This window comes from Pundamilia nyererei, unplaced genomic scaffold (assembly GCF_000239375.1).
Source record: "Pundamilia nyererei isolate P.nyererei 1_Seehausen unplaced genomic scaffold, PunNye1.0 scaffold00185, whole genome shotgun sequence".
Classification (NCBI taxonomy): Eukaryota; Metazoa; Chordata; class Actinopteri; order Cichliformes; family Cichlidae; genus Pundamilia; species Pundamilia nyererei.
Genome location: NW_005187586.1, coordinates 1,128,947 through 1,141,989, shown reverse-complemented (window position 1 = coordinate 1,141,989; position 13,043 = coordinate 1,128,947). Strand labels below are relative to the sequence as shown.

At 40.3% G+C, this 13,043-nt stretch overlaps 3 protein-coding genes across 3 annotated transcripts; 2 read left to right on the top strand and 1 right to left on the bottom strand.

Moving 5' to 3' along the window:
* The first annotated feature begins 2,102 nt into the window (after positions 1–2,102).
* sfrp2l (secreted frizzled-related protein 2 like) lies at positions 2,103–5,891 on the top strand. Its single transcript, XM_005746931.2, has 3 exons — positions 2,103–2,709; positions 4,441–4,521; positions 4,693–5,891. Exons 1-3 carry the CDS (start codon positions 2,196–2,198, stop codon positions 5,106–5,108), a joined length of 1,011 nt encoding a protein of 336 aa, XP_005746988.1. The 5' UTR covers positions 2,103–2,195; the 3' UTR covers positions 5,109–5,891.
* A 1,533-nt stretch (positions 5,892–7,424) lies between these two features.
* tomt (transmembrane O-methyltransferase) lies at positions 7,425–8,641 on the top strand. Its single transcript, XM_013914297.1, has 4 exons — positions 7,425–7,686; positions 7,789–7,985; positions 8,152–8,274; positions 8,444–8,641. The coding sequence occupies exons 1-4, from the start codon at positions 7,425–7,427 to the stop codon at positions 8,639–8,641; spliced, it is 780 nt and encodes a 259-aa protein (XP_013769751.1).
* Positions 8,642–9,337: 696 nt separating this feature from the next.
* On the bottom strand, positions 9,338–11,685 carry anapc15 (anaphase promoting complex subunit 15). The gene is made up of 5 exons (XM_005746930.1): positions 11,542–11,685; positions 11,193–11,314; positions 10,563–10,622; positions 10,318–10,458; positions 9,338–10,144 (listed from the first exon to the last, which is right to left on the bottom strand). The coding sequence occupies exons 2-5, from the start codon at positions 11,310–11,312 to the stop codon at positions 10,097–10,099; spliced, it is 369 nt and encodes a 122-aa protein (XP_005746987.1). The 5' UTR covers positions 11,313–11,314; positions 11,542–11,685; the 3' UTR covers positions 9,338–10,096.
* Positions 11,686–13,043: the final 1,358 nt, after the last annotated feature.

Genomic DNA, 13,043 nt, shown 5'->3' with positions numbered 1-13,043 from the left:
CACATTCTGTCTCTCACAGTTGAAGTGTACCTCTGGTGCAAATTACTGACCTCTGTCATCATTTTAAGTGGGGGAACTTGCACAATCGGTGTCTGACTAAATACTTTTTTGCCCCACTGTATGTACAAAGAAAAACTCTGGAAGATGTTCAGGAAGACTGAAGAACTTTTGTTCTAAAAGCCTACAAATAAACATAAAGAAGTTTGGCTCTTTGGAAACAGAACATTAAAAATATGGGTTGGCTGAAGACTATTACCCAGTTCTGTATATGTGGACAGTAATTAGGAAGTTTACGTAACATATAGAACCAACAGGACACAATATAGGTGGGGTTCAATAAAGGGACTTCCCTGGGTCTAAGCAGGTTAAGTTGGATTTAATTATAGAGTATTACATTACTGATGAATCAGCTTACAAGTATCCCACTTTGTTGTTCTGTATTGCCCTGAAGAGTACTTTTTTAATGTCCATAACAATCTTTAGGCGAAGTAGCAAAGTGCTGTGCCTCTGTCATTAATTCTCTGCTCTGTATTGAGTGACTCTAACTTGTCTGAACACTGTATTTCTTTCTTTTTGCTTTGAAGTAAGATAGGAAATTAGGATAAACCAAACTACAAATATTTAAGCAAGTATGAACTGCTCCTGCGTTTACAATAAGCTACTGTAGCAAAGTGTAAGATGATGGGGCAGGATAGGACATGTCATTGTACATGTGGCAGACTCGCTGGGAAAGATTAAAGGCTCGCTGATATATCCTCGGGTTGTGTACGATGACAGGGTACCAAACACATTCAGCTTCCCAAACGCACGATAGTTACATTTTATTTCCAGCAATTAATTTCATACTGCTGCACTGTCACTGTTACTTTATTTGTTTATTTGTTACTTAGACATACATTTCCAATTTTTTATATTTTGTAAAGTATCAAATAAGAGCAATTAAAAAAACATTAAAACACATAGCAGAATGGCATAAAAAGCAACAGTTTAAATTATAAACTGTGTATCTGGGATGATCAGGAAGAGTACAGGAGTCTGATGAGGAACTTTGTCACATTTAGTCACACAAACCACCTGCAACTCAACACCTCAACGACCAAGGAAGTGGTTGTGGACTTCCAGAGGTCCAGAGCAGGTCCAGTGCCAGTTCAGATAGAGGGAGAGGAGGTGGTCAACACATACAAGTACCTCGCGCTTTTAACATCTGCAGGAAGCTCCTGAGGATGTTTTACCAGTCGGTGGTTGCTGGAGTACTTTTCTATGCTGTGGGTTGCTGGGGGAGCAGCACAGCAAAGAAGGACTCACCCAGGCTGGAAAAATTGATCCGGAAGGCTGGCTCTGCGGTCGGCATCAAGCTGGACACTCTGGTGACAGTTGCAGAGAAAAGGACACTAAAGAAACTTCTGGACATTATGGACAATGCTGGGCATCCTCTGCACACGGTCATAAACAACCAGAGGAGTCTGTTCAGTGACAGGTTGCTTCTCCTAAAGTCAAGAACCAACAGACTTAAAAACTCCTTTGTCCCACACACAAAGGATTTTTAACTCCTCTCTGGAGGGGAGAGGGAGGGGAAACAGGAGGACAAAGCAGGGGGAACAACTAAGCTGTAGTGCCTTTTCACTGTGCAATACTTTTTGTTAATAGTCAACAGTGCAATAGACTCACATACTTGAAATGTGCAATTCCCTTGTATTCTTATTCCTATTTATTCTATTCATCCCTTTTGTATACTCTGTATTTATATATGTGTATATATGGTATATTTCTGCTCACATTCTGTAACTTCTGTTGGTGCTGTGCTATTGGAATTAGAATTTCCCGGAGGAACCCACCCGAGGGATTAATAAAGTTTCATCTAATCTAACCTTATTGTCAATACACAGACGTTTGGAGGCTGGTGAATATTTCTTATAAGTTCAAATAGCATTGCAGAAGTTTATTCTTTCTGTCTTGTGGCGCTGCACACAAATGTTTTCAACATTACTGACAACCCAAACTAAGTAAACAATCCCTACGCCCCCACTGACACTGCCGTGGAGGCAGACAGCAGCGGTTTGATGGGGTGGGATTGTGACTGGGAGGCGCCTGGCCTCTCATTAACCCCCTGTTTCCTCCACACCTCTCTGTTTACACCTACATGCCGGTCAAGTCCAGACAGAAGAGCAGAAGCGCTTTAGACTGTAGACAAAACGATGCCTGTTTTTCTGCTCTCTTTCATTGCGCTCTTTGGAGTTTCTCACGCTTCTGACAGCGCGCCTCCGGAACCGTCGCTTTGGTTCAAGCCCACTTTTCGCTCCGTGTGCAAACCCATTCCGAGCACTATGTCTTTGTGCCACGGGATCGGTTACAGGAGCATGTGGATTCCAAACATGCTCGGCCATGATTCACTGAGGGAGGTCCAGCAGCAGTCTGCAGCCTGGCTGCCACTCATCTCCAAGCACTGCCACCGGGACACCAAGAAGTTTCTATGCTCGCTCTTCGCTCCGGTGTGTCTGCCGGAGGTCAGCGGGCCGGTCAGCCCCTGCAGGAACCTGTGCGAGGCCGTACGGGATGGCTGCGTGCCAGTGATGAGCGCGTTCGGCTTCCCCTGGCCTTATATGTTTAACTGCACCCGGTTCCCACACGAAACCGAACTCTGCATCCCCGTATCCGAGGGGCAGGATGGGCGGGAAACAGAGGAGGCGAAGCACGAGGAGGTGCCCAAAGGTCAGTGCACAAAGTTGTGTCATTCTCCACCAAAACACTTTGTTTTGGGAAGTTCTCAAGTACTCAAGTACAGCTCTGAGGATGCGGTTTGCTAGACTGTGTTTTTCTTGTAGTTTATCCTTTTCCTTTATTTCCACTGCATTCATTAAGGAAATGTTGCTCACTCACTCCAGAAAAGCTTCTCATAAACACTGAACTGAACTGTCTCATGTTTTCTTTTTCATTGTAAATGTTCACAAGCTCTTCTAGTGTTTCATGTAAGATTTTAATAAGTCTTTAAAATGCAAGTGTTTGTCCCATAATCATAATCCTCTTAGTAGCGTATCAACCCAGTAGGGCACTTTTCTCTCAGACTGCATGCGTACTCGTGGTTCGTAGGACAGAATGGGAGGCAGAGCCTTTCAGCTTTCAGGCCCCTCTCTGTGGAACAATCGCCCAGTTTGGATTCAGAAGACCGACATCTTTTCTACTTTTAAGATTAGGCTTGAAAATTTCCTTTTTGATAAAGCTTATACTTAGGTCTGGATCAGGCGACCCTGAATCCTCCATTAGTCAGACTGCAATAGACCCAGACTGCTGGGGGGCTTTAACTCACTATGCTTTTACACATAGTTTACACCTCTCTGCATTTAATCATTAGTTATGATTAATCTCTGGCTCTCTTCTCTTTTGTCCTGTCTTCCTCTCCTCACCCCCAACCAGTCAGGGCCCCTCCCTGAGCCTGGTTGTGCCAGAGGTCTCCTCCTGTTAAAAGGTGTTTTATTCTGGGTTTTTTCTTCCCACTCTCATCAAATACTTGCTCATAGGACGCTGTCTGATCTTTGGGGTTTTCTCTCTGTTATTGTAGGGTCTTTACCTTACAATATAAAGCACTACGGAGCACTATTTTTCTGATTTGCTCCTATATAAATGTAATTGAACTGAAATTTAATTGACACATTTAACTTTAATGGAGTAACTGTTGAAGCCTCCGACAAGTACAATTGTCCAATAATAATAATAACAATAGTAATTTTTAAGAAAACTACATGATTGTATTGTGATGTCACCCATTTTGAAAGGTTGTGCTTCCACTTTGCTGCATCAATAATACTCCAGTCATATGTAAACTGTACTAATTACACTTCACTTATAATATACTCTCTGTACTGTACATGGCATTGTTTTAACTTTGGGATATTTCATTTTAATTAATAACATTGCACTTGGAGTGCTGTAGTTTTACTTCATTTTTATAAATGTAGTTTACATTTCCTGAAGCCATTTTTCTGCTTTATTACATTTTTCTCATATTACTTCTTTATTTTTGTCTTTAAATGCAGCACGTTTACTTAGAACAGATTTTTTAAAAAACATTAATATACTGGCACTTTTACTTAAGTTTTAGTATTACTCTTTATTCATCCCTGAATGTAATTTTTACAGTACTGCAATCACGCCTCTTTCACAGCACCCATTTAAAAAATTCAATTCAGTTTCAACTCAGGTTTATTTATATAGCAACAAATCACCACAACAGCCACCTCAAGACACTTTAGACTGTAAAGTTGTATTTAATCCACTTTTACTTAAGGTTCTTACTGAAGCCTTAAGGTGTTTGGCCTGCTTTGATGCTGGGGTTTAATGGACGAAAGAAAACAAAAGAGAAAAGTTCCACCAAGGTGATTATTTTTATATCCCCACTGCAGACTGCTGCAATCATTTAACCACTGTCGTTTTCCATCCCCCCAGGGAGTGTTATTTGTGAAGCCTGCAGTCTGGCTGCAGAAGGAGAGATTGACATCCAGGAAAACTTCTGCCACAGTCCATATGGTGAGAACAAAGTGTGATAGATAACGTGGGCTCCAAATGCATCCTTTTCTTTTGTAGCATGCAATTTCTCTTGCAAAAACAGGACAGCTTATCTAGTCACAGAGACTGGGTGATTTACAACATGCATGAAGTGACACCTGTTGAATAGTGTTCTCCGTGTCTCTGTCGTAGCATTTAAGATGCGTCTGGGCAGCATGATGACAGTGGGGGGTGACCTTCAGCTGGTGCCTACGGCCCGCAGTCGCATCCTGAGATGGGCGGGGGGAGGGGCTGAGAAAGCAGAAGGAGTCGGAGGCGCCATGGCCCACAGCGCTTTGTGGCTCCAAGAAGGCGGCACGTGTAACTGTCCTGGTTTAGACTCTGCAGAGAGTGACGAGAATGAGGAGAAAAGTCAAGAGGAGGTGCAGATGGATAAGAAACTGACAAAAAGAGGAAAAAAGGTGGGGAAAGGTGGATGGTACCTTTCCCTTGCTCAGGCTGAAGAGGGAAGACTGGTGCTGACTCGACTGGTGAGGTGGAGCAGAGGGGACAAAGAGCTGAAGAAGTTCATCCGAGCTCTCCTCAAGCAGCCGTGTGCAGAGCTTTAAACAGCGAGTCATCCACATCTGTTCCTGCCCTGCAGATGATGCTTTCATTGTGCTGCGTGAATACCAGCGCTTTGCAGTAATGTACACAAAGTCCAGCAAAGGAGCCAGCTGCTAACTGGTGAACAGCTGATAGTTCAGACAGTTTCAGATAGCTACGTTAAAAAAATAGTAACATTTTTTATTAAACCACAGCATCATCTTGATTTGTTACGAAATGTATCCTTGCATTATTATTGTCACTGAGTTTCCTCCATTAAAACAGAGCATTATTTTTACCAAAATGAGAAGCCAGAGACTTTACAAATGATCATCACCTCATCAACAAAGATAAGAGAGCTGGTGTTTGTGTCCACTGCTGAACCACCCAAAATCATACCGGCAGGAACATTGCATTTTATTTTTATATATATATTTTTTGTACATAAATGAGTTACATTTTGTCTCCATTATCAAATTATTCACTGAATTAAGAGATCTTTTTGTAATGATCGCTGTGGTGGAGACCGATCTCCCCTCTCTGTGGTGACATGTCCATGCACACACAAGCAATATATTTATCTGTTTGCTTCAATTTATTTTTTTTATCTTGTATTTTACTTGATACATCAATAAGGTTTTTCTTGATCCTTCCATCATGACTTAGTAAAGAAAGAAATTGGACTCCGCACAGAGACGCACACCTGTTGACGTTAACTTGAGATATCAAATGTCAGTTTCACACTGCCCTTGTTTCTCCTGTTGCTCATTTTATTTGTATTTTATTTTTTTTAAATATACTGGTTTCTTCATGTCACATGAAAAATGGCAAAACCTGATGTTAAACAGTTGTAGTTTTTTTCTGTTAAATGGGAATATTTATAGGATATATATATACTGTCATGCACGTGATACATAAATTATTCACAGCCTTGTGTCTCTGAGCTTCTCTTAAACACACACGCTCTTCTCTCTGTGTTTCTGCACCTGCCTCAGCTCAAGTGCCACCTTTCAAAGTCTACTCTGCTTTTTATTAAACAGGTAAGTTTGTCTTTTCTTTCCGAGTAACATGGATTCTGTTCAGTGTGATGCAGAAAGTCTGTGGAGTCTCCACTTATGTGGGGCAGTAGAAACATCTAGAGCGGCACAGCACTTTCTTTCACATTTAGCACGAGACTATGGCGGCTACACCTGTTTCTGTGCAGATGTCATTTTGCATACATGAGTATTAGAAGTTCATTCAGCTCAGAAATGTTTTGTGATTACAAATAAAGATCACAGTGTTTTAATTATTAACAGTTTCCTGTGTATGTACATTTATTTCTTTGCTGTAAAGAAATAATGATTAAATGAAAATTGTGGCTTTTCTGCGTCCTTGTTGTCCTTACTTACAGCTTAGGTCATATTTAAAAGCTAAACCAGACTACGTTACTGAAAAATGTACAACAGAGACACACTTTGGGAAATTTTTCTTAATCCAGTGCAGTATTACCTTCTGTTGTTGTTTTACATGCCAGTACATCATAGTTTAAGCACATAGTGCATAAACAGAATAAGTAAGTGGTTTTGTAGTTTGGAGAGTGATACCACTGCCCCTGAATTATGATTCTTTATTTTTATGAGAACATCAGTTGATGTTTATTTAAAAAAGACAAGTGCCTTCCTCAATGAACCTGAGCTAAGAAAAAATGCAATAATATAAATTCCCTTGTGCCAATCATGGAATTTCTAAATTTTAAAGGAACGCACGCCCAGTGTTGTCTAAGACACCGATCAATGTTAAATTGAAGTTTAGTAGTAATATTTTCTCTGTTTATGCTGTTGACCATGAAATCAAAATGATTCAGTGCTTTTATAAGGTGTTGCAGGTGCATAAATTCTGTGGGAATCAGAAAGAGAGCAACAAGTATACTTCAGGTATTAAAGGACTTGCCAGTTCACAAAAACACCAATTTAATGATCCCCTATGGCAAACACCAGGCCGAAGATAGATACTTCCAGCAGAATTTGACTCAAGCAGGCGCAGCCATCAGCCGCGACCGAGTGGAGGGTGAGGTTAAAGAAGAGAGAGAAAAGAGGAGCACACAGAGACAAGACAAACTATGGGAGAGAGCAGACATAATTTAATGACATGCTGTAAACGTGTGTGTAGACTATTTGTTCCCAAAGGTCTCCTCTTTTAGGTTTTCCAGAGCCAGTCAATCAAAACATCTTTCAAAAACCCTTGTAGTCAGTGTTTACTTATACTTCTTGTGATAAATAATACAGGGCTCACTTTGTTAAAATATATCTGACAAATAACCGACCTGTGCATGTGTGTTTCTGTCTGTAGATGCTAGGATGGTGTCTCCTGCTATTGCTCTGGCCTTCCTTCCACTCCTGCTGACGCTGATTATCAGGTACCGTTACTTCTTTGTGCTGTTCTATCGGGCAGTCCTCATCAGGATATGGAAGGACTGCGTTACTGGTCTGAGCCGAGAGGAGCGTGCCTTTCAGTACGTCCTCACTCATGCCACCCCCGGAGACCCTGACAGTATCCTGGACACCTTTGATGTCTGGTGCAGCAAGGTGGAGTTCATCAGCAACATTGGACCTAAAAAAGGTAGAGAGTTTGAACACAGCAAACGTAATCTTTGTTTTTTTTTTAAAAAGTAAAAAGCACTTTTAGGTGTGTATTTGCGTGTATGGTTTCCTTGATTTTTAGGAAAGATCCTGGACCGGCTGCTGATGGAGCACAGCCCTCTGACAGTGCTGGAGCTCGGTGCCCACTGTGGATACAGCACTGTGCGGATTGCCCGTTCTCTGCCTCTGGGCGCCAGGCTCTACAGCATCGAGATGGACCAGAGAAATGCCGCTATCGCTGAGAAAGTCATCCGCCTGGCAGGGTTTGATGATGACACGGTGAGTTAGAGAAGCATCTAAACAATTTGAAAAATGTTCTTTGTTCAGTACACTTCATGTGCCGCAGGCCGTCTGAAAGACCAGATACATTTGGGGCTTTATTACTCTAATTTTACTAAACAATGAGAGTTTCATACTTTTGATAATCATGCTGTGCTTTCCTCAGGTGGAGCTGATTGTCAATCCATCTGATGAAGTGATCCCTCAGCTGCGCTCTGACTACAATTTAGAAAGACTGGATTTTGTCTTCATGGACCACTGGAAGAAATGTTACCTCCCTGACCTGCAAGTAATGAGAATAAATTACTAGACAGGATATTTGTATATATTATATTATATTATATTATATTATATTATATTATATTATATTATATTATATTATATATTTGACTTAAAGGTTTGCGCTTTCCTACTGTTACCCACCCAGCTGCCTCACTCGCTGTCCCTGTGTTTTACAGATGCTCGAGGGCTCTGGTCTACTGGGAAAAGGATCTATTATCCTGGCAGACAACGTGCTGTTTCCTGGTGCTCCAAAGTTCCTTAGATATATTCGCAAGAGTGGCTTGTATGAATGGAAGATCCACCGGGCCATGCTAGAGTATAGCAAGGGCATCAGGGATGGGATGGCTGAGCTGGTGTACCAGGGAATCAAGTAGATCATGACATCATGGCAGGATTTCATATTGTTACTCAAACACACACTTCAGAAACAGAAATGTCCAAATTCTTACTTCATCTAAAGGGGTATCGTTTCAATTTCTAGTCTGTGTAACAATACAGCTCAACCTGTGAAGAAATACCTTGCAAAATAACTCACTAGTGCATACTGGGTAAAGAAGGAGCTTCAAGGTTTACTGCAGATCCCGTTTGACCAAGTGCCCCACCGATTTCACAAGAGATAATTTACTGCAACATTTACCCACAAAAATAAAACAAAGCTAAATTAAATCTTAAAACAAAAGGCTGACACTTTCTATATAGAGAAATATAAACAATCCCCAGTTTAGGTATCTCATATGCTCCAATCACCTTTTATTCTACTGGGACTTTGTTGTGACTTCTCAGCATCTCATGTCATTTCTTTTGTTTAAAAGACTCAAATAAACAACTTTTTTAAGGCTTCTTTTTTCTTACTCCCAAATTTGAGACTCACAAAATTTAATCTAAATGCAAATTAAACCTAAATTAAAATAAAAATTTTATTAAAGTACATGTTAATATTAATCACCTGTCTTCCTTCAGTTGAACTGCAAGCATTAATTCTTAAAATCTTCCGTGCAGTTAAAGTCTAATTATATAAACCTTGGCCATCCCACCACCAAAATTCACCAAACTTTTTATTGAACTACAAGTGACGCGTCACATCTTGTTAGATTTTATTAATAAATTCAAATACACAAAAACAGAAACATGGTTCAGTTAAAATAATGTACAACTTCAGCAGAAGTAGGGAATGCCATGGTTAAATATTCTACAACATAACCATGACAGAACTCCGTGTCTCATATTTAAATATTTGTTAGCAGCTTTTGCTTCTGACATAGTTCAAAATATAAAAAGTGTCTGATCAGAATACATGTCCTGGGGTTTTATGAATGCTCTGCTGAAGGCATTTCTGTAACATACAAAACACTGCTGGGAAACAGAACAGGACTATATGGTGAAGCAACTGGATGACTCTTGCATAGGTCAATAAGTTATTTTGCTGACTTGACGTTATGGTCATGCTTAGTCTGCTGGTTGCAGACGCTGCTCTGCATAACTGTAGATAGCAAAAGTTCAAGGTTTACATAACGGATCAGTGGGCCTGCTGCTACCACTGCGTGAAGGTTTTCCCGACTTGATACAAAAACAACACTACTTAAGAGCACCACACAATTGGAGCCACTTTGATTGGTTTAAAGTATTTTCCACAGTCACACACTGTCAACTGTAATTAAATTGAAGTTAGAAAAAATGCACTGATTTCTCAAAGTATCTTATGGTGATTCTTCAGCATTGTTCTTTCACTAATTTCACACATAAAAACATGTCAGAGACTGAAGAGCAGCAGTTGTATTTTAAGCATGGAGTGGAAACCCAGGGCCAGCCTGATGAAAACCAGTATTGTCTTAAATCATCCACTGGTCTTGGTCTTGGTCTGGTCCTTCCATATCCACCTGACAGAAAGAAACCGAGCTAGATTAGAGGCAGTTTTGGTAATGGAAAGAAACTGAATTAAATTTAGATACATGTATTTTTACCAAGTCTTAACATTAAAACACCTCATGACCGTAGGGTTTGTGATACTGTCGCCTGGAAGAAAAATGATTCAAATCATAAAGAAAAGCACCTCATTTATCTCGCCATCATCAGGTGACTCGTTGTAGTCGTTCATCTCATCCATGTCCTGCATGTCCTCTTCATCTTCTGAGTCTTCCTCGCTGTCTTCTTCATCTTCGTCATCTTCTTCTTCCTCCTCTTCGTAGCCTGCCTGCACCCAGTAAATGCAGACAGCATGAATGGAGGGGAACAAAGTATGTAACCAGTCTGTTTCACACTGTGTCTATTTTGTGTTTAAAAATCTTTTTCCGTTACCTCAAAAATTGGTTTTCCAATGGGCATCAGATTGTTGTCTTTCTCAGCAATGCTCTGCAGCTACGGTAGAGACAGTTTGCACATATTAAAGTGTATGAAGTCTCATAATACGATCAATAGACTGATCATGCATGGCCAGAGATGTTGCAGCTGTGGAGCTTGACTGATCTGAGGTTTCAGAAAGGACAATACTGTCCAAGTTATGCTAAGTACTGAACAATCTTTCACACCGTACTGTGTATAGTATTGTTTTAACTTTGTAACATTTAATTTTGACTAAATATTGCACTTTGAATGCCTTAGTTTTACTCTTTTTTTATATATAGTGTTTACACTTTCTGTTTTTCACATTTATAGTTCAAGTTAGAACGATTTCCTCCTGGGATTAAGATGTATTTATAAGTTTATTTATTATTTTGATTCTGATAAAGGAAAAAATAATAGAGCCACCAGTAATTATAGCAGACTACAGGACTTCTATATGACTTTTAGCCTTTCGCAAATACTCAAACTAATAAATTATAAACTAACACGCGCAGAGTATATAAACTCATCGTAAGTGAAATGGAAGCAAAAAAATAGCATAAAGATGGAAAATACAAGTCTATAATTGCTCTGGGGAGCCTTTACCCAGGTCTGGTGCTGCTGCTCTTGCTGGTGCAGCTCGGTCTCATCCACACACGGTCGGTCCAGATTAAACCACAGAGACTCCGTTATCCGGGGTAGCAACGACGGAAACAGCGTGGACATTTCTGTCACACAACAGAAATGAATCCCATAAAACAGAAAGAAAACTGAAGCCGGAGTTTGCGTTAAGACAACAAACGACAGAGGAACAGCTAATACGTCATTAACGGTCGATTTAAAAGTCCTCCAGTTTAAGACTCACAGGCTCTAAAATCTAACACTCCCCTGATATTGTGGATTGAAAATGATGTGATATAATCAAACAATAAAATAACTTCGTGCTTAACCTTACCCGAAATCCACAGTCTGAGTCCCTGTCAGTGGCTCGACAAAAATTCAAAACAAATTTTACCGGAAACTGCTGGTGTTCACCCATAAAGAGTCCTCCTTTCTCCAGCGGCTCTCCATAAAGGTTCCCTTTTCGGAGCATGAGCCACGTCTGTGGCACGAGAGGTTCTAAATAAAGTAGAAACACTAATGAGCTTTAACTAAAACGTGTCACAGCGATATTAATGTGTGTGAATGGGTGGATGACAGGTTGTGTAAAGCGCTTTGGGGTCCTTAGGGACTAGAAAAGCGCAATACAAATACAGGCCATTTACCATTTTTTTTATTTTAATGATCGGTATATGCAATAAAACATGTTATTTGTCTATATTTAATTTAATTTTATGACATGGTGTTGACAAGCTGAAGGAGAACTGGGATGTCATCATCATCATCAACAACAGGTTAAACTGGAAGACCAACACAGAAGCTGCATATAAAAAGAGGATAAAGAGATCCCTCAGCCTATACAGTAAAATGATGGAGACTTTCAGTCATTCAGGAACTGGTCACACCCAGTGCCCTCCAATAGTAACTGTTGGTGACACCAGCAAACTAGATTAGAAAAGAACAGATTAGAAAGATTTGCTCTTTGAATGCCTGCAAACTGGACACATTTGAAGCTGCGGTGGAGAGAAGGTCACTGAACAAGCTGTAATCCATCATGGCGTATACCTCTGCACCACTTAGTGCACTTCAGCCTGAACTTTTTTAGTCAAGTGCTCTTGTCCTTTCTTTAAGTAGACTTCAGGAATAGTTCACCAGGCTTCTTGAAAGACATTCAAAGCTCCTCTCAGCATGTTGGCTCCCTTTTGCATAGCCTCCACCATGCTTTACAGATAGTTTCAGACACTCACTGTTTTACCTCTCCTGACCTCTTGTGTACAAATGATGATTTAAACTAAAAATTTCAAATTTGAATTCATCACTCCATCAGACCTGTTTCCACTGGTTTTCAGTCCGGTGATTGTGCAATTTGTCTTTTCTCCCTGTTGCTTTTCTTTAAGAATGGTTTCTCGACAGCCACCCTTCCACTAAGACCATTTCTGATGAAACTTTGATGAACAGTAGATGGATCAATTGAACCATCTCTCAAGTCCTGTCTCAGACTTTTTGCACACCAAGCTGAGATATGCCACGTTTTCAGCGAATAGCTCAAAGATGAATTATCTTCCTTGTGCAAAAATATTACTTTGTCCCAGTCAAATAGATTCGACTGAATAAATAGGAATGAATAATGCATTTTTGTGGCATGTTGCTGGTAACAAAGTGACTGAAAAAAAGTAGTGAGTAAAATGAGAGGTGAGTAAAGACTTTTGCACAGTACTGTATCTGTCTGGAAGAGTAGCATCTGCCATATATTATTATTATTACAGTTTTTTACAGACGCTAGGACACATTTCTCAATACTTAGGTCACGTTTGCAAAACTCCTCACACAGTGAGCACAACAGAAGTCTATGTGGGC

Coding starts and splice junctions, on each gene's coding strand:
- sfrp2l (XM_005746931.2), top strand. CDS start 2,196: ATGCCTGTTTTTCTGCTCTCTTTCATTGCGCTCTTTGGAGTTTCTCAC. Junction 2,710..4,440: donor GCACGAGGAGGTGCCCAAAG/GTCAGTGCACAA, acceptor CCATCCCCCCAG/GGAGTGTTATTTGTGAAGCC. Junction 4,522..4,692: donor CTTCTGCCACAGTCCATATG/GTGAGAACAAAG, acceptor TCTCTGTCGTAG/CATTTAAGATGCGTCTGGGC.
- tomt (XM_013914297.1), top strand. CDS start 7,425: ATGGTGTCTCCTGCTATTGCTCTGGCCTTCCTTCCACTCCTGCTGACG. Junction 7,986..8,151: donor CAGGGTTTGATGATGACACG/GTGAGTTAGAGA, acceptor TGCTTTCCTCAG/GTGGAGCTGATTGTCAATCC. Junction 8,275..8,443: donor GTTACCTCCCTGACCTGCAA/GTAATGAGAATA, acceptor TGTGTTTTACAG/ATGCTCGAGGGCTCTGGTCT.
- anapc15 (XM_005746930.1), bottom strand. CDS start 11,312: ATGTCCACGCTGTTTCCGTCGTTGCTACCCCGGATAACGGAGTCTCTG. Junction 10,459..10,562: donor TTGGAAAACCAATTTTTGAG/GTAACGGAAAAA, acceptor TACTGGGTGCAG/GCAGGCTACGAAGAGGAGGA. Junction 10,145..10,317: donor ATGATGGCGAGATAAATGAG/GTGCTTTTCTTT, acceptor TCTTTCTGTCAG/GTGGATATGGAAGGACCAGA.